Raw genomic sequence first — 17,721 nt, 5'->3', positions numbered from 1 at the left:
TACTGGCTGCAACCGGCTCTGCACCATGTACACACACTAGGCTTTACTCATGAGGACTTTGAGGAACTCTTTGTGTCCTTCACAAGTCACAGCCCCAGGGCCCTGGGGTGGGGTATCAGATATATATAGATATAGACAGATAGATATAGATATTTATTTATATATTTTTTATTTATTTTAGAGAGAGGGTCTCATGTAGCTCAGATTGGCCTTAAACTCCGATCCTCTTGACTCTGCCTCCCTAGCGCTGGGATTACAGGCATGGGCCACCATGGCCGGCTTGGGGTGGGCATTCATTTATAGGTCAGTCTAGAGTCCAGGAAAGGGGTACCCCCCACCCCTGCCGCTGCTTTCTGCTCTCTGGTTACAGATGAAGGCTGTCACTGAGAATGAGGAGCAGGTGGAGGGGGTGGCAAGGTGTTGGTGTCTCCTATTGGCTGCTGCTTCTTTTGCAGGTACAGCCTCTGCTCCAAGATGGCTTTTTCTAACAAGGACAGATCCATCCCCTCCACACAGGTGAGCAGTCGGGCCTTCACCACAGAACCTCCATCTGAAAGACAGACCCCGAGGCGTTAGCAGTGACTTCCTAGAGGGTCTGTGACACTCCACAGATGCTTCCTGGTGTTCATTCCTGAGGCACCAAGAAAGCTGGCAACTTTGTCTCCAGGATACCCACAACTGTGGGCTCATCATGTAAGTCAGGAAGCAGGAACTGAACCTCCACATTCCAACTCTGCCATTAATTCCTTTGCCTTCCAAAAGTCCAGCGTTGAGGAAACACTGTCTGCTCTAAGGGAACACCTTCCTTGGCACCCTAGGACCAGTGGCATTGGGAATTGGAGTGAAGAGAAACCATATTGATAGATAAATCCAAGGGACTGAGCTCCAAGCAAGGTTGGCCTTATAAGGGAAAGTCACCCTCCCCTGGGAAAGGGGGTTGGGGACCTGCTGGCAGATGTACTGGTGACCTAATATATAATGCCAGTGTTCCTGTAATATCAAACAGGAAAGACATTGGGATGTTCACAACAGGCGTTTAGCTTTTTTTATTTAAAATTTTTTTTTTTTGGGCCAGGTAGTGGTGGCACACATCTTTAATCCCAGCACTCAGGATGCAGAGGCAGGTGGATCTCTGTAAATTCTAGGCTAGCCTGGTTCCAGTCCTAGAACAGGTAAGGTTACACAGGGAAACCCTGTCTCAAAAGAAAAAAAATTCTGTTTATGTGGATTAGTGTTTGCCTACATGTATGTAGGTGCACAGTGGGGCTGCAGTACCCTGAGAGGGCAGAAGAGGGTATTGGATCCCCTGAAATTGGAGTTTCAGGTGGTGTGAGCCACTGTGTGGGTGCTGGGAACTGAACCCATGTCCTCTGTAAGAGCACCAAATGCTCTGAACCATCTAGCTGTCTCTCCAGCCCCTATATTTACTTATTTATGTTCAGATTTATTTTATGTGCATGGACGTTTTGCCTGCATGCAGGTAATTGTACCATGTGTGTTCCTGGTGCCCCCAGAGGACAGAAGAGGGCATCAGCTCCTCTGGAACCGGAGTTATGGATGGTTCTGATCCACCATGTGAGTGTTGGGAATGGAACCCAGGTCCTCTCAAAGGCAGAGAGTGCTCTGAATCTTGGAGCCATCTCTCCAGCCCCTACTTGCTTTTCGACGGGGTTAGTATAGTTCAGGCTGTCCTGGAATTTGCCGTCTATCCTAGGATGACCCTCAACACATGATCCCCCTACATCTACCTCCCAAGTTCTGGGATGACAGGGACATGTCACCATGCCTGGCTTAGAAAGAACTCCCCCTGGAGTTCTCACTGTTTCCCAGGAACCTCAATGAATAGCTCAATTACTCCATCTATTTTTGATGCATTTGAGATAAGAGCTTTCTGGTAGAAGTCTAGCCTGACCTTTCTAGTCTAGGTCATTTACCTACTGAAGAGAGTCTGGGGGCAGAACTCACCATCAAGCCGTCTAGTTTCAACCACCTGCATAGGTTGCTTGTGAAAAATGAACTTGTTTGAGCCTCATTTTCTGGGTGCCCAGTGGCAGAGATGGCGTCACTCACAGAGGCCTCAGTGTGTGACCCCATCTGCACCTATGAATGGGTGTTGGCTGCCGGTTATCACTACTCAGGCCTCTGGCCAGGGGATATCTACATGTGGTGATATATTGTGTACCCTAATAACTTGCCTGAGGATCAGAGGACAGAGCCAGCTACTAGATTAGACACAGAGGTCAGGCAGTGGTGGCACACACCTTTAACCCTAGCACTTGGGATCTCATGCCTTTGCTTGGGAAGCACACACGCCTTTAATCCCAGGAAGTAATATGGCAGGGCAGAGAAAGGTATATAAGGCGTGAGGAAACAGAACACACTCTCTTTAGGCTGAGGATTTCGTAGATGGAAGAACTAGAGGCTGGCTGCTCTGCTTCTCTGATCTTTCAGCTTTCACCCCGATATCTGGCTCTGGGTTTTTTGTTTTGTTTTCTGGTTTTTTGAAATAAGGTTTCTCTGTGTAGTTTTGGTGCCTGTCCTGGATCTTGCTCTGTAGACCAGGCTGGCCTTGAACTCACAGAGATCTGCCTGGCTCTGCCTCCTGAGTACTGGGATTAAAGGCATGTGCCACAGCCAACCGGCTGGCTCTGCGTTTTTTATTAAAAGACCACCTAAGATTTGAATAACATCTACACACATCAATCAAACATTCATACCACCCTGAGAAGCCTGGGCACACACTTCGCTCTCAAGAGTTTGAAGGATGGGCAAGAACAAGAACAGAATCAGATGATCACAATGTCAAAATGGAGGGCTGGGGCTGGAGAGATGGCTCAGTGGATAAGAGCACTTGCTCTTCTTCTGAAAGACCTGAGTTTGATTCCTAGCGTCCATGTTGGGTGGCTCATAAACATCTGTAACTCCAGGTCTGGCTTCTGTGGGAACCTATACTCACACATACACACAATAACAATACATAATCAAAACCAATCAGCCAGGAGGTGGGGGCACAGCACGTGGGAGGCAGAGGCAGAGGCAGGCGGATCTCTGTGAGTTTGAGAGCGAGTTCCAGGCCAGCCTGGGCTACACATATAGAGACACCCTGTCTCAAAACAAAATGAATCAAAAGAAACAGGGAAGGCACGGAGGAGTTTGAGAACTCTTCCTCAGCAGGAATGAGGCCCTGATGTGCACGCCATGGGGGAGGTTTCTGGAAGGAGGGGTGGGAGATATAAACTCAAAACAGGAGCCCATGTCAAATGTTCTCAAACTTCTGGTGTGAAGATTTTCTTAGAAATCTGCTTAAATTTCACAGAACCTTTTTAAAAAAATTATTTTTATTATTTTTTAATTCTGTGTGTGCATGTGCATCTGTGCACATGAGCACAGGTGATCAAGGCCAGGGGTATTGATTGGATCCCCTCGAACTGAAGTGATAGGCCAGTGGGAGCCAACTGACATGGCTACTGGAAGCCAAACTTGGATGCTATGGAAGAGCAATATTCGCTCTTAACTATTAGCCATCTCTCCAGTCCCACGTGGTTAACTTTTTGTTTCCTTCTTTTAAATGTATTTATGCAATTGGTGTGTGTGTGAGGGGGGATTGGGAGGGTGACGGTGTATGAGTGTGTATTTATGTCTGTGTGTGTATGTCCCTGTGTGTATTTGTTTATGCATGTGTGTGTGCTCTCACAGAATCCTTTTTTTGTTTGTTTGTTTTGTTTTTTTGTGTTTTTTGAGATAGGGTTTCTCTGTGTAGCTTTGCACCTTTCCTGGAACTCAATTAGTAGACCAGGCTGGCCTCAAACTCACAGAGATCCGCCTGCCTCTGCCTCCTGAGTGCTGGGATTAAAGGCATGTGCCACCACCAACCGGCATTACAGAATCTTTAAAAGTGTTCATTTACATTATTTAAAAGGTTTAAATTTTTAAAATATTTTTATTTATTTTGTGTGTATATTTTTGTTTGTTTGTTTTTTGGGTTTTGTTTTTGTTTTTTTTCGAGACAGGGTTTCTCTGTGTAGTTTTGGTGCCTGTCCTGGATCTTGCTCTGTAGACCAGACTGGCCTCAAACTCACAGAGATCCACCTGGCTCTGCCTCCAGAGTGCTGGGATTAAAGGCGTGCGCCATGCTGCACGACCTTTTGTGTGTGTGTGAATGTTTTGTCTGCATGTGTATCTGTTGACCACATGTGTGCCTGGTGCTTGAGGAGGTCAGAAGAGAGCAAGGGATGTCTTGGAACTGGAGTTACAGTGATTGTGAGCTAGCACATGGGTGCTGGGAATTGAACAGAGCAGCCAGTACTCTGAACCACTGAACCATCTCTCTAGCTCCCAAGATTTAAAATTTTAAGTTAAGTGTATATGTGTGTGGGTGTGCGCACATGAGTGCAGTTGCCTATGAAGGCCCAAAGAGAATATTTACTCCCCGGAGTTGGAGTTACAGGTGGCTGTGGGCTGCCTGATGTGGGTGCTGGGAACCAGGTTTGGATCCTCTGGAAGAGCAGCGGGCACTCTCAACTGTTGGACCAGCTCTCCTGCTCCATTACTTTTATTTTTAAGTTCAATAGTCTTAGTTGGGCAACACTTCACTGCATGTAACAGAGTAAGTGACCCACAGAACAGATGGCGTCCCGATGGTACAATCAACCCAAGGCTGGCAGTCCAGGTGTTTCAGCTTGTTTTGGGTGGGAGGAATAATATGGGCATGGACGCACATCATTGGGGACAGCTGCCCGTGGCCTCAGTTCTAACTGGAAGAGGTGTGAGGAGAACTGGGCATGTTGGAGCTTGCCTAGAATCCTAGCTCTTGGGAAGGTGTGGCTGACTGGAAACCTCATCTCAAACAATAAATGGAATACTTATCTAGTGTATGCACCCCTGAGTTTGACCTTCAACATGCCAAAAATGTACAATGAAAAAAAAAAAAAAAGGGACTGGGAGACAGGTCAGTGGTTAGAGCACCAACTGCTCTTGCAGAGGACCTGAGTTCAGTTCCCAGCAATTGCTCACAACCATTTGACTCCAGCTCCAGGGCAATCCAAGGCCTCTGGTTTCTATAGGTACCTGCATATATGTGCACATACCTATATACAGACAGAAAGACACACACACACACACACACACACACTTAAAAATAAAATCAATCTTCAAAAGAAAGGAAAGGGCTGGGGATGTAGGTCAGCTGGTATAGTACGTGCCTAGAACCCACTCAGCCTAAGGTTAGAGCCCCAGCACCACATAAAATGGACATGGTGGCACACACTTGGAATACCAGCACTCAGGAGGTAGGGGATCAGGAGTTCAAGGTCATCCTCCAATACACAGCCAGTCTAGTGTATAAGAGAGACCATCTAAGACAGTAGAAACATAAGCACTTGCCTGGCCCGCAGGAGGCCCCTGCTGGCACACACAACTGCCAAGTCCCATTGCTGCCCTGCTGTTCGGAGAGCACTAGTGCTGCCGTGTGTACCCCTTAATGGTGGTCCCTTGACTACAGCAGAGCTTGTCCTTGACCTATCACCCCAAACCCACCATGTTCTCATCCCGCCCCACACACTGCTGTGACCTTCCTTTTACACCTCTGGGAGATTGTGTCTCTCTTCCGAGTCTTTAGAATGCTCCTAGCTTTGCTTTGGGACTTGGCTAGAACCTGGCATCATCCAGACAAGCGGGTCTTCCCACACTCCCCACTGAGCTGGGAGGTTGAGTCCAGAGTTCCCCTGCTGCTCAGGTTTCACACTGCACCCCGGCGGTCTCCTCCTTCCCACTGATAACCAGTTACACCACTGTTCACCTCTGCCCCAGTTCTACCTCCCACACCCACCTCGCACCTTGGACTGGTTGCCCTGGATCCTCCACCTCTGCTGTAGAAACACTGTTCTCAATTACGTCCCTGCCCTTTTCCTCCCACCGCAGCCCACTTCAGCCCCGACAGGCCCCCGGGACTCCTGGATTTCCTCTCACATTCTCTGTCCCCTCAGCTGGCCCTAAGTACCTTCCAGTCAAATTCACGGTATTGTAGGGATCAGCCTTTGCCTTTCAAGCTTCCTACCCGATGAACTCTAGCCTCTACCCTCCCTGGTCACACCCATGGTTGGGTGGAGGAAGACCACAGACCTCTGCATGGATTCCTATAACACAAGGACTTCAGATCTTCTCTCACTGCGCAGCTTCCCTCCATCTGCCTAGAAACTCTTCCCTGTGTCCTGGTCAGCCTGGCCTCAGGCTCTGTGACAGTTATTCAGGCAGTTATCAAACATGTAACTGCTTCCTCATGCCCCTTGTCTCTCTTAGAGAAGCTCCTGCCTTTGTGTTCTCACCACTGAACTGTGCGCCCCCTTCCCAGCCTTTTTTTTCTTTTCTGTTTTTAACTTTTGGAGGCATGGCCTTGCCAAGATGCCCAGGCTGGTCTTGAACTCACGCTGCATCCCTGGCAGGCCTTGAACTTCCTAGGTAGCTGGGATTACAGTCCTGAACCACCAGGCCCACTTGTTGCCAACTACTTGAATATTTCAAAACAGTTAGAGAGGATTTTTTAGTATTCCTAACACACACACACACACACACACACACACACACACACGTAATGTCTACAGAGATTGATATGCCAATTGTTGTATGTGGCCATTCATTATCTACCATGGACAGGTACTAAAATGTCACCTTGTGCCCTATAATATGCATATACACTCACCATGAGCCAATTCAACTTTTTACAGTAGTTTTGAAAAGAGCAGAAATGAGATTTGTGAAGTGGCAGTTCTTTTTTTTTTTTTAAATGTTTTTATTTATTTATATTTTAATTTTTATTTTATGTGCATTGGTGTTCTGTGTGCATGCATGTCTCTGTGAGGGTGTTGGGTCCCCTGGAATTGGAGTTATAGACAGTTTGTGAGCCACCATGTGGGTGCTGGGAATTGAACTCAGGACCTCTGGAAGAGCAATCAGTGCTCTTATCCTCTGAGCCATCTCTCCAGCCCGAAGTGGCAGTTCTTACAGCCAGTGGGGCTTATACAAAGTGTGATTATTGCTAATTACAAAGCCGGGAACCCTCGGACTGGGGAAGGTGGTCAGAAACACCTCATGTCCAGACAGGAGCCCCTCAGGCCCATGGGCGGTACCAGGAGCTGTCACATCTTAGGAATTCATCTCACAGCTGGCACTGTCTCACACTAGTCTTGTGGCTGGCTCTACAGGAAACGTTAGAAAAGTTCCTCTAACTAACCTCTCCTTCGTCCTCAGGACTTTCAACCTGGACACAGGGCACAACACATGTTTGATGGACCTTTGGACCCAGACAGGACTTAAGGCCATGCCCAGGAAGGTTGAAAGCACCCACACAGTATACCCTCTGCCCAGGTGAGAGGTCAGGACAGACATGGCCACACTCAGTCTACACAGGGCTCCACCCACTGCTTGCTCTTTAACTCCTCACTCAAGATCAGAGTGGCATGTATGAAGTACTCAGAAAAATGCAGAAAAAGTTATAAGGAAAAAAAATCAAACAGCAGCTGCAGAGTTGGCCTTAAGGAGCACCATACCAGCACATTTATGCACACTGAGGCAAACATGAGCGTGCACACACACAGTCATGAAATTGACTTTTTTTTAAAGATAAAAGCCCTTTATGCCTCCTTTCACATCTGTTCCAAATCAATTATGAGGACAGGAACTTTGACCTTCAAAGCTTAAATCTGAGTGAGATGAACTTTTATTAAATTCAATACAGCATTTGGGAGGCAGAGGTAGGCAGATCTCTGTGAGTTCAAGACCAGCCTGGTCTACAAAGTGAGTTCCAGAACAGCCAGGGCTGTTACACAGAGAAACCCTGTCTTAAAAAACAAAAACAAAAAACAAACAAACAAACAAAACCCAATATAATTAAAATCAACCATTTAATTAATTTCTATTTTTAAACTAATTAATTTCCCTATTTAATTAACAAATTTAATTAATGTATTTCATCCAAGGTTATAACCCACCATAGATTTTTTTAAAGATTTTATTTTTAACTCTGTGTGTGTGTGTGTGTGTGTGTGTGTGTGTGTGTGTGTGTGACTGGGAATGAATGTGGGTGAAGTCACTGCACAGTCCAGAAGAGGAGTTGAAGTTACAGGCAGTTGTGAACTACCAGATTTGGTTGCTGGGAACCAAACTGAGGTCCTCTGCAAGAGGAACAAGTGTTCTTAACCCCCAACCATCTTCCAGCCCATGGATTTTTAAAAGTATAAATTAAGAGACATAAGTGTACTAGGCATGGTAGTCCATGCTGCTAATCTTAATCCTTCTGGATGAGTCAGAAGAGTCAAGTCACTTTAGGCCAACAGGACAGACTGGTCTATACAGTACATTCCAGGACAGCCTGGGCTACATAGACCTATCTCAAAAAACAAATAGAAAAGCTAAGGAACAGCCAGGTACATTGGCACACACCTATAATCCTAGCATGTGGGAGACTAAGGCAGAAGGACTGCTGTGGGTTCAAGGCCAGCATGGTCTACGATGTAGTAAATTCCAGTCAACCTGAGATATGGAATGATATCCTGTCTCAAAATAAATAAATACCCAAATTGGTAAATTAATTTTTAAAATGCTAAGAAAAGTCTAAAAATTTAGCTGGCTGTGGTTCCATATATGAGAAATCTTAGTACTCAGGAGTCAGAGGCAGGAAGATCACAAATTCAAGGCCAGTGAGAGTTTCTGTCCCAAAGCAAAGCAAAGGGGTGGGAGAGGAGTTTCATTTCATAGCTGGGTCTGGTGGGACATGCATGTTACCCCAGCACTTGGGAGCAGAGGCAGGAGGATCACAAGGTTTTTGTTTGTTTGTTTGTTTGTTTTCAAGACAGGGTTTCTCTTGTCCTGGCTGTCCTGGAACTTGCCTTGTAGACCAGGCTGGCCTCAAACTCACAGAGATCCTCCTGCCTCTGCCTCCCAAGTGCTGGGATTAAAGGTGTGCGCCATCCCCCCCCCTCCGTTTTCTGTTTGTTTTGTTTTTTCAGATATATTTATTTTCCGTGTATGAGTGTTTACATGTATGTCTGTGTATTGTGTGCACGCCTTGTGTCTATAGAGAACAGACAAGCCTGTCACAGCCCCTGAAACTGGAGTTATGGACAGTTGTGAGCTGCCATGGGGGTGCTGTGACTATATCACAACAGATGTAGTTATCTGCAGGAATGAACAGTGATCTTGACTGCTCAGCCATCTTTCCAGCTCTAACCACACGTTTAAGGCCAGTCTTGGCTATATGGCTAATTTGAGGCTAGCCCAGGATACACGAGACCCTGTCTCAAAAACAACACCACCACCACACACACACACACAAACAAATTTAAATTTTTTTTTTTTTTTTTTCCGAGACAAGGTTTCTCTGTGTCGCTTTGCGCCTTTCCTGGATCTTGCTCTGTAGACCAGGCTGGCCTCGAACTCACAGAGATCCGCCTGGCTCTGCCTCCCGAGTGCTGGGATTAAAGGCATGTGCCACCAACGCCCGGCTTCCTTTTTACTCTTTAAATGCTCTACAATGAGCACACATTCCTTTTTTTTTTTTTTTTTTAAAGATTTATTTATTTATTATGTATACAGTGTTCTGTCTGCACATATCCCTGCAGGCCAGAAGAGGGCACCAGATTTCACTACAGATGGTTGTGAGCCACCATGTGGTTGCTGGGAATTGAACTCAGGACCTTTGGAAGAGCAAGCAGTGCTCTTAACCTCTGAGCCATCTCTCCAGCCCCTGTTTTTGGTTTTTTAAAGCTGCTGCTGGGACCCAGGACTGATGCATGCTGGGCATCTCCCACTTGGCCATACTCCCTCCTTGTCTTCGATTCTTCATGCAGGAAGACGGCTGTTCCAGACTGTTTCTATTCCTCCTTGTGCATGTTATTTCTTTTACCTTGACTTCCTGGTCTGTTATCACAGCCCTGTCTTCTCTTGAGCTTTGGTTTTAGTGAAGGAGCCATAAGACATAGATTAAGGGCTGGTGGGCACATTTGAAGATCTAGCAAATTACATCATCACACACAGACCCTCAGAAACCTGACTTCTCTTTGGCCACTCCCCATCCCTTTTCTGACATGGCACCACATGGCTGGTCCACCAGAGTCCAGTCATACCTGCTTCCTAAGAGTCCTTGACCTCAGGGGCTGATCTGTAAGCAACAGTAACCCCAGTAGATCATAGGACAGGCCAATCCATTCCTCCTTTATTTTTGTTTTTGGTTTTTCAAGACAAGGTTTCTCTGTGTAACAGTCCTGGCTGTCCTGGAACTCACTTTGTAGACCAGGCTGGCCTCCCACTCACAAGGATCCACCTGCCTCTGCCTCCTGAGTGCTGGGATTAAAGGCGTGCACCACCACTGCCCAGACCTTTTTTTTTTTTTTAGTTCTTTGTGTTGGCTTGTGTACGCCATGGCACATGTGTAGACATCAGAGGACAACCCTAGGAGTCAGTCCTCACCTCCATCTTGTTTGAGGCAAGGTCTCTTGCTCACCACGGTGTATACCAGTCTGGTCTCTGCTCCCTACCTCCCTGTAGGAACACTGGAATCAGACACCTATAGAGTTTCAGTGTGTTCTGGGAATCTGAACTCAGGTCCTCACATGTGTACCGCAAGAACTTTACCAACTGAGCTATATCCTCACCCCCACATTTCCCTGATTCTTTTATTTTTTGTTTTTGTCTGAGACAGGGTTTCTCTGTTTTGCGCTGGCTGTCCTGGAACTCACTCTGTAGCCCAGGCTGGCCTGGAACTCACAGAGATCCGCCTGCCTCTGCCTCCTGAGTGCTGGGATTGAAGGTGTGTGTCCCAGGCCCAGTGCATTCTTGATTACATAAGACAAAGACGCCCCAGCTCAAGAGACAGAGTGAAGCAGGTTTTAGGGAGCACAGCTTACCCTCATCATGCTCCAGCTCCCCAAGAACCATGTACAGGAAGTCCACATGTGGTTCAAAGGGCTCCACCAGCTTGGTGCAGACATGCAGCTGACACTGATCGGATCTGTGCTGGGCCGTCAGGGTCACAAGGGAGCGTGTCATGTCGTAGAGGCACAACCTGGAGGGCAGAGGAAGTGTGAACATTTCCACTCACCAACAAGCCTACCACCAAGCTCCATAGAGGAGGCCAACAACTACCTCGAAGTCCATGATTGCCCTCAATCAGATCCGAAAATAAAATATAAGCCACAGACCAGAACAAGTGCTTCCCACTTCCCTTATGGATGGGAGGCAACTGCCTTTCAATTTTCTTACTCTTGCTTTGAATTTGTCCATTTTTTATTTTGAGACAAGGTCTCACTATGCATCCCTGGCTGGTCTGGAACTCAAATATATAGATCAGGCTGATCCTGAACTCACAGAAATCCACCTGCCTCTGCTTCCAAGGCCTAGCATTAAAGGCATGAGCCACCATGCCCAGCTTCTTTTGTTCTTTTTTGAGACAGTACATTGCCAAGCTGCCCAAGCCGACCTTGAACCTGAGACACTCCTGCACCAGCATCCCGAGCTAGGAAGACAGATGTGTGTTATCATGCTTGGTGTCGCTTTGCTTTCAGGTGATCTGTGGATTAACAGTATACAACTAACGTAGTATGTATGTACGTATGCATGTATGTATGTATGTATGTATGCATGCATGCATGCATGTAAGTGTGTAGCCACCTCCACCCAGATGATCACTCACACATATACACATGAGAAAGTATAGAGTGGTCACAAAGTTTATCAATGGTTGTCTGGACAATAATACCACATGTGATTTCTCCTTTCTTTTCTTTTATTTTTTAAAGAATTATTTATTTATTATGTATACAGAAGAGGGTGCCAGATCTCATTACAGATGGTTGTGAGCCACCATGTGGGTGCTGGGAATTGAACTCAGGACCTCTGGACGAGTAGTCAGTGCTCTTAACCTCTGAGCCATCTCTCCAGCCCCTATTTTATTTTTTTATATTTCTGCTTTCTTTACTCCTCTGTGGGTTATTTGTATTAAAACAAATAATACAGCCAGGCGGCGGTGGCACACGCCTTTAATCCCAGCACTCAGGAAGCAGAGGCAGGCAGATTTCTGTGAGTTTAAGGTCAGCCTGGTCTACATGGCTCATTCCAGGTCAGCTGGGGCTACACAGTGAGACCCTGTCGTGTGTGTGTGTGTGTGTGTGTGTGTGTGTGTGTGTGTGTGTGTGTGTGTTTATAATTAGGCAAAATTATATTAAAACCATTTTAATTGAGATTATTTGAAGGGGAGTTATTTAACCACCCCTGTCACATGAAGGGATGACCATTCTTACCTGCCAAATGTTCGCAGTGTGCTTCCATCAGGAACTTGGCCATCACTGACTTCCCAGGGGAAGTAATAGATACCAGGTTTGGGCAGCATTGATGGCACCAGGAACCAAATAGTTTTGGGATGGAGTTTTGAAGATTCCTGATAAACCAAGCCAACCATAAGACATGAGAGACCAGCCACATCCGGAAGACTAGCTCCAGCAAGAGGGTTGTGATGTCTTTGATATGTTATGAGTTCACATGTTAATACACAAGCCTGCATCACACACTGACACACATATACATTGTACATAAATAAAAGCTACAGGGGAAGTACTGTTCCCACTGCAGTCTCCATTCTCCATCAATTTCATAGGGCAGGGGTCTGTAAAGAAACACATATCAGTCAGTACTGGGATGCAGAGGCAGGTGAATCTCTGAGTTTGCGCCAGCCTGGTCTATATAATGAGTTCCAGGACAGCAGGGATACATAGAGAAACCCTGTCTTGAAACACCTCCCAAAAAGATGCACATATGTATTCCATCTCTATGGGATGGAGGTCTCTATCGCCGCTTATATCAGCCATCTAATTTTTATTTTTATTTTATGTGTGCGAGTGTTTTGCCTGCAAGTATGTCTGTCCACTGAGTATGAGCAGTGCCTGAAGAAGCTGGAAGAGGGTAAAGGATCTGCTGACATTTGTCAGCTACCATGTGGGTGCTGGACATCCAACCCAGGTCCTCTGAAAAGAACAGCAGAGCTCTTAACTGCTGAGCCATCTCCCCAGCCCCTGCCATTTGAGAACAGCTATAGATAACACAGAAACAAAGGAGCCTGGTCATTCTAATCCAACACTGGCTACAAGCTGGTGACCTCGGCCACTTGTGCCTTTAATCCCAATATGTCCTGGCTGCAACTGGGAGCTGGGATGTAGTTCAGCTGGTAGAGTGCTGCCTAGCGTGGGTTGGATCCCCAGTACTGCAGGAACTGGAAGTAATCCATCCCAGAACTCCTTTTTAAAGCTATTTTTAACATGTGTACGGGTGTCTTACTCACATGTATGTCTGTGCACCACTTGTGCGCCTAGTGCCTCTGGAGTTACAGATGTCTGTGAGCCGCCACGTGAGTGCTGGGAACCTGGGCCCCCTTAAAAAACAGCAAGAGTTCTTAACCACTGAGCTATCTCTCTAGGCCCTTATCTTCATTTTTATTTTTATTTATTTATTTATTTATTTTTTTGAGATAGGGTTTCTCTGTGTAGCTTTGGAGTCTTTCCTGGAACTCACTCTGTAGCCCAGGCTGGCCTCGAATTCACAGAGATCTGCCTGCCTCTGCCTCCCTAGTGCTGGGACTAAAGGCCTGTGCCACCACCGCCCGGCACATTCATTTTTAAAAAAGATTTTTACTTCTGTGTGTGTATGTGCAGGTGTGCATGCCTGTGGGCTAGAAGAGAGTATCAGTCTCCTGAGAACAGAGTTTCAGGCAGTTGGGAGCCACCTGACATGGGTGGTGGGAACTGAGCTCAGGTCCTCTGCAAGAGCAGAAAGTGCTCTTAACTGCTGAGCAGTCTCTCCAGCCCTTGGACAGTTTACAACTGGGTTTCATTCCGTGGCTCTGGCTGGCTTCTAACTCTCTTCCTCCTGGCCCAGCTTCCCAATTGCTGGCATTTAGAGTGTGCACTGCTATATGAAGCTCTGTGGACATTCTGACTTTAAATTTCTTGCTCTCAGAGATGAGCCTGTAAGTGTGTGTTATTTAAGTCACTCAGTGGCATTCTATTTCACCAGCCCCCGGCAGGTAACACAGTATTGCTTATGATGCTAGATTAGATTCCAGATGAGTAAAACACCTGGTGAAGGACAGTAATGGACAACAGTAAAGCCATAAAAAGAAATGTAGATTAGACACGAGTGTTGCGTCAACATTAAATTATCTTAACCATAATCATCTTGCAAATGTTTATTTTTAGGAAATCCCTAAATATCTGTAAGCAATGGAGGACTTCACAGTTTCCTCAGACAGCTCAAAAAGAGAAAGTGAATAAACAAAGCTGACCTGCAGGTGATGAGTAAAGCCACTGTGACAAACGTTAACTAGGGAATCTGGGTGAAAGGTGAATTGCTTCTTGATTCCCCTATTGAGATTCCTGAGTGTTCAAAAGTGAAAATCCACACATGGTGGTCAGACACAGGACACCCTGTAAACAGCATGAAGGGCAACCTCTCACTATAACTAACAGAACTCAGTCTTAGGTTGGTCCATGTGGTGCTTGGGATCAAATCTTGGGCTTCGTGAATGCTAGACAAGCACTGTACTGAGCTGCATCTCCAGCCCACTACTTAGCACTTTTTTTTTTGGTTTTTTTTTTTTTTTGTTTTTCGAGACAGGGTTTCTCTGTGTAGCCTTGGCTGTACTGGAACTCTCTGTAGACCAGGATGGATGGCATTGATCTCTCCCGAGTGTTGGGATTAAAGGCACGAGCCACCATGCTCGGCAATTTGGCACTTTTTAAAGGAATAAGAACTAAAAAACAAATTGGTGAAAACTGGCTATCTCTGAGGCTAAAGGCACTCTGTTATAAATCGTACGCTGGAGCTTCTTAGGCATGTGTACATTTACGTCTTCGATGACGATTATAATGATAACGAAAACCAAAGTCTGGATTTCAAAACTTCTAGGTCCTGCCAGGTTAGGAGGAAAATGTCTTGGATTATAAAATGTAGAGAAACATCTCCCGTTCCCTCTCACTTTAAATCAATGTCCACTGCATAAGCCGGGAAGCTTCGCAAGGGCCAGGCCCATGCCTCTAAGGTCAGTCGCCAGTATTTTTAACCGACGGTAATGAACCTTCTCCCGACGTGACCTTTGTCCTGGTCCCCTTTTGCTCCAATTTGGGTGGGTTCCAGTGGAACCAACATCTTTCCTCTACTAGCCTCCTCATCCCGCCCTCGGCCCTTGACACCCCCTTTGCCGAGAAAGTCTAGCGAGAGGACCCCAGAGCCTGGAACTAGGTGAGTCCCACGGCGCAGGCGCAATCCCGCCCCTCAAGGCCCCGGCCAATCCGTTTAGCGCGTCTCCTGGGCGTCAAAGTCCCTCCTTTCCGCCCGGAGAGATCACGTGAACCTGGAGAAGCGACGCCGGCGATCGCCCGGCTCCCCTTCCCGCTCTACCGCGGTTTCTTGACCTTCTACCTTAGTCTCCTTGGCGAGGAGCCGCTCAGGGACCTCCCCTGGCTCGCAGCAGGGGATTCGTCCGTCCGGCGGGCGGTCCCGGCGTCTGGGATCGCGGCCGGTCACGCGGGGAGTGGCGGCGGGGACGGGGCGTGCCGGAGCGGGCGGGGCGGGGCCTCGGGCCGTCTCGGCACTGCTCTTAGGGCCGGCTCTGCGCTTCGGCTGCAGACAAGGGTCGTCGCTTCGGTGCTTGTCACTTCTATCGCCACCTCCTCCGCCACCAACACTGGCCGCCACCATGAACCCCGACCTGCGCAAGGAGCGGGCCGCCGCCACCTTCAATCCGGAACTGATCACGCACGTCTTGGATGGCAGCCCAGAGAACACCCGGCGCCGCCGAGAAATCGGTGAGGCCGGAGGGCCAGGCCTCCCTCTTCACGGGGAACACCCCGTGAATAAGAACTTGGGGTCTCTGGAGTTTAGGGGAAGCCGGGACTCCCTACTTAGGAGGGTACTGCCCTCCGTTCTAATCCGCTGGGGTTCCGGGAGGTTGAATGCGGTTTCTCTTGATGTCATTTAACTCCCTTGCAGAGAACATGATTCTGAACGATCCAGACTTCCAGCATGAAGACTATAACTTCCTCACTCGCAGCCAACGCTACGAGGTGGCTGTTAAGAAGAGTGCCACCATGGTGAAGAAGATGAGGGAATTTGGCATCTCAGACCCTGAAGAAATCATGTGGTTCAAAAAGTAGGTGTACCTTTGCACAGTAGTGCAAACCCAGACTACAGCTGCAGTCTGGGGAGGCCTTTTTATCTTTCATGTGTTTGAAGGCTCAAATTGAACGTTTCATGATTCCATTTTATGTGTGAAAAATATTACTTCCACATCACATCTAAGTCTTTTAGTGGGATAGTGTGGCATATTTGTAAAATGCAAATATTGAATGGATATGCTCAATTTTGTATCTTTTTTTTTTTTTTTAAAGTTAAGGGCTCCGGAGGTGGCTGCTCAGTGGATAAAGGAACTTGCCACCCAGCCTAATGATCTGAGTTCAATTCCCAGGACCCACATTGTAGAAAGAGAGTCAGAGATTGTCCTCTGACCTCTCTTGACTAGAGGAGTCTGTGGTGTACCCTCACACACATAGGACTCAATTTAAAATGTAATTTAAAAATTCTGTTTAGCCCAGGCAATGGTGGTGCACACCCATAATCCCAGACAGCACTCGGAAGGCAATTGCAGGCGGATCTACAGAGCCAGTTCCAGGACAGCCAAGACTACACAGAGAAACCCTGTCTCAAAAAAAAAAAAAAAAAAAAAAAAAAGGAAAGAAAGAAAAAAGAATAAACAAATAGTAATAAAAAATTTTCGTTCCAAAAATCCCAATTAGGTTTATTTAAATGCAGAATGTAAGAAAGCTTCCTGTACCAGGGGTGTGGCTCAGTAGGACACAGGTTGCCTAGTATTCACCCTAGTTGCCCAGGGTTTGATTGTCGGCACTGAAGACAAGAGGAAAAGAGGCCTAGTGATTGCCTGAAATGTAGGTGCAAGACCAGACATTTAAATATTTTGGAATAATAGCCTATTTTGTTTTTATATAATGTGTATCTTGAGTATAAAATAATAGGAAAAGAGTAGATGAAGAACAACATGTCAGGTCTCAGAATGAATAACCTGGTATTCTGAGAACCACATTCTAAGAATCCAGCATTATTGAATGTATTGTAGCGGTCATTATGTCCTGTGTGTAAAACCCCCCTTCTTCCGTTGCTGGGGAAACTGTCCTTTGCTTACTTACTGTGTTACACTTTGCTTTTCAGTTATACATAGAGATTCCCCCTAGCCTTAACGGGCGTTCTAGCACAGATTTTATACTGTCTCTGCTGCTTCTTATTTCTGGGTTTTTACATTGTAGAAGAACTCCAGTGTTGTCATCAATAAAAGTAAAATTGGGAGGCTGGAGCTAGACCTCAACAGTAGAGCACTTGCCTAGCATGCACAATTCCCTAGGTTCAATCCCTAGCATTGCCAGATAAATAAATAAAAATGAAATAAAGGGGGCCGGAGAGATGACTCAGCAGTTAAGAGCACTGGCTGCTTTTTACATTTAAACTTTTTTTCCAAATCAGAATACTCACCATCTTCCAAATATTCATTTTTGTTTCTAAAGTCTGTAACTCAGTGGGATTTTGAAGCACAGTAAATCCTAGGAAAGAGTTACAAAATGGACTAAGTTGGGTTTACAACGTAAAACTTGCTAAGTTCAATTCCCAGCACCT

The 17,721-nt window shown here is 46.5% G+C and overlaps 2 protein-coding genes across 3 annotated transcripts in view; one reads left to right on the top strand and one right to left on the bottom strand.

The window, feature by feature from the left end:
- Positions 1-150: 150 nt before the first annotated feature.
- Ten1 (TEN1 subunit of CST complex) lies at positions 151-15,956 on the bottom strand. Its single transcript, XM_059272153.1, has 4 exons — positions 15,460-15,956; positions 12,291-12,427; positions 10,899-11,056; positions 151-550 (listed from the first exon to the last, which is right to left on the bottom strand). The coding sequence occupies exons 1-4, from the start codon at positions 15,736-15,738 to the stop codon at positions 381-383; spliced, it is 744 nt and encodes a 247-aa protein (XP_059128136.1). The 5' UTR covers positions 15,739-15,956; the 3' UTR covers positions 151-380.
- Positions 15,367-17,721, top strand: part of Acox1 (acyl-CoA oxidase 1) — a 27,070-nt gene continuing 24,715 nt past the window's right edge. Inside the window, exons 1-2 of one of the 2 annotated variants that reach the window (XM_059272151.1) lie at positions 15,367-15,845; positions 16,030-16,189. In XM_059272151.1, coding sequence (XP_059128134.1) covers positions 15,737-15,845; positions 16,030-16,189 — 269 coding nt within the window. In that variant the 5' untranslated portion in view covers positions 15,367-15,736. The remainder of the gene's footprint in view (positions 15,846-16,029; positions 16,190-17,721) is intronic. The other variant, XM_059272150.1, reaches the window with a different exon arrangement.

The sequence above is a fragment of the Peromyscus eremicus genome, chromosome 8a (assembly GCF_949786415.1).
Source record: "Peromyscus eremicus chromosome 8a, PerEre_H2_v1, whole genome shotgun sequence".
Lineage (NCBI taxonomy): Eukaryota > Metazoa > Chordata > Mammalia > Rodentia > Cricetidae > Peromyscus > Peromyscus eremicus.
Note: the sequence above shows the minus strand (reverse complement) of the source record. Positions and strands in the feature narration are given on the sequence as shown.

What these genes read in the sequence shown, in the direction of transcription:
- Ten1 (XM_059272153.1), bottom strand. Translation starts at nt 15,738, where the DNA reads ATGGTGGCGGCCAGTGTTGGTGGCGGAGGAGGTGGCGATAGAAGTGAC. An exon ending in TCCTCGCCAAGGAGACTAAG is followed by an intron (nt 12,428 to 15,459) that starts GTAGAAGGTCAA and finishes TTGGTTTATCAG; the next exon opens with GAATCTTCAAAACTCCATCC. An exon ending in GGAGCTGGAGCATGATGAGG is followed by an intron (nt 551 to 10,898) that starts GTAAGCTGTGCT and finishes TCTGTCTTTCAG; the next exon opens with ATGGAGGTTCTGTGGTGAAG.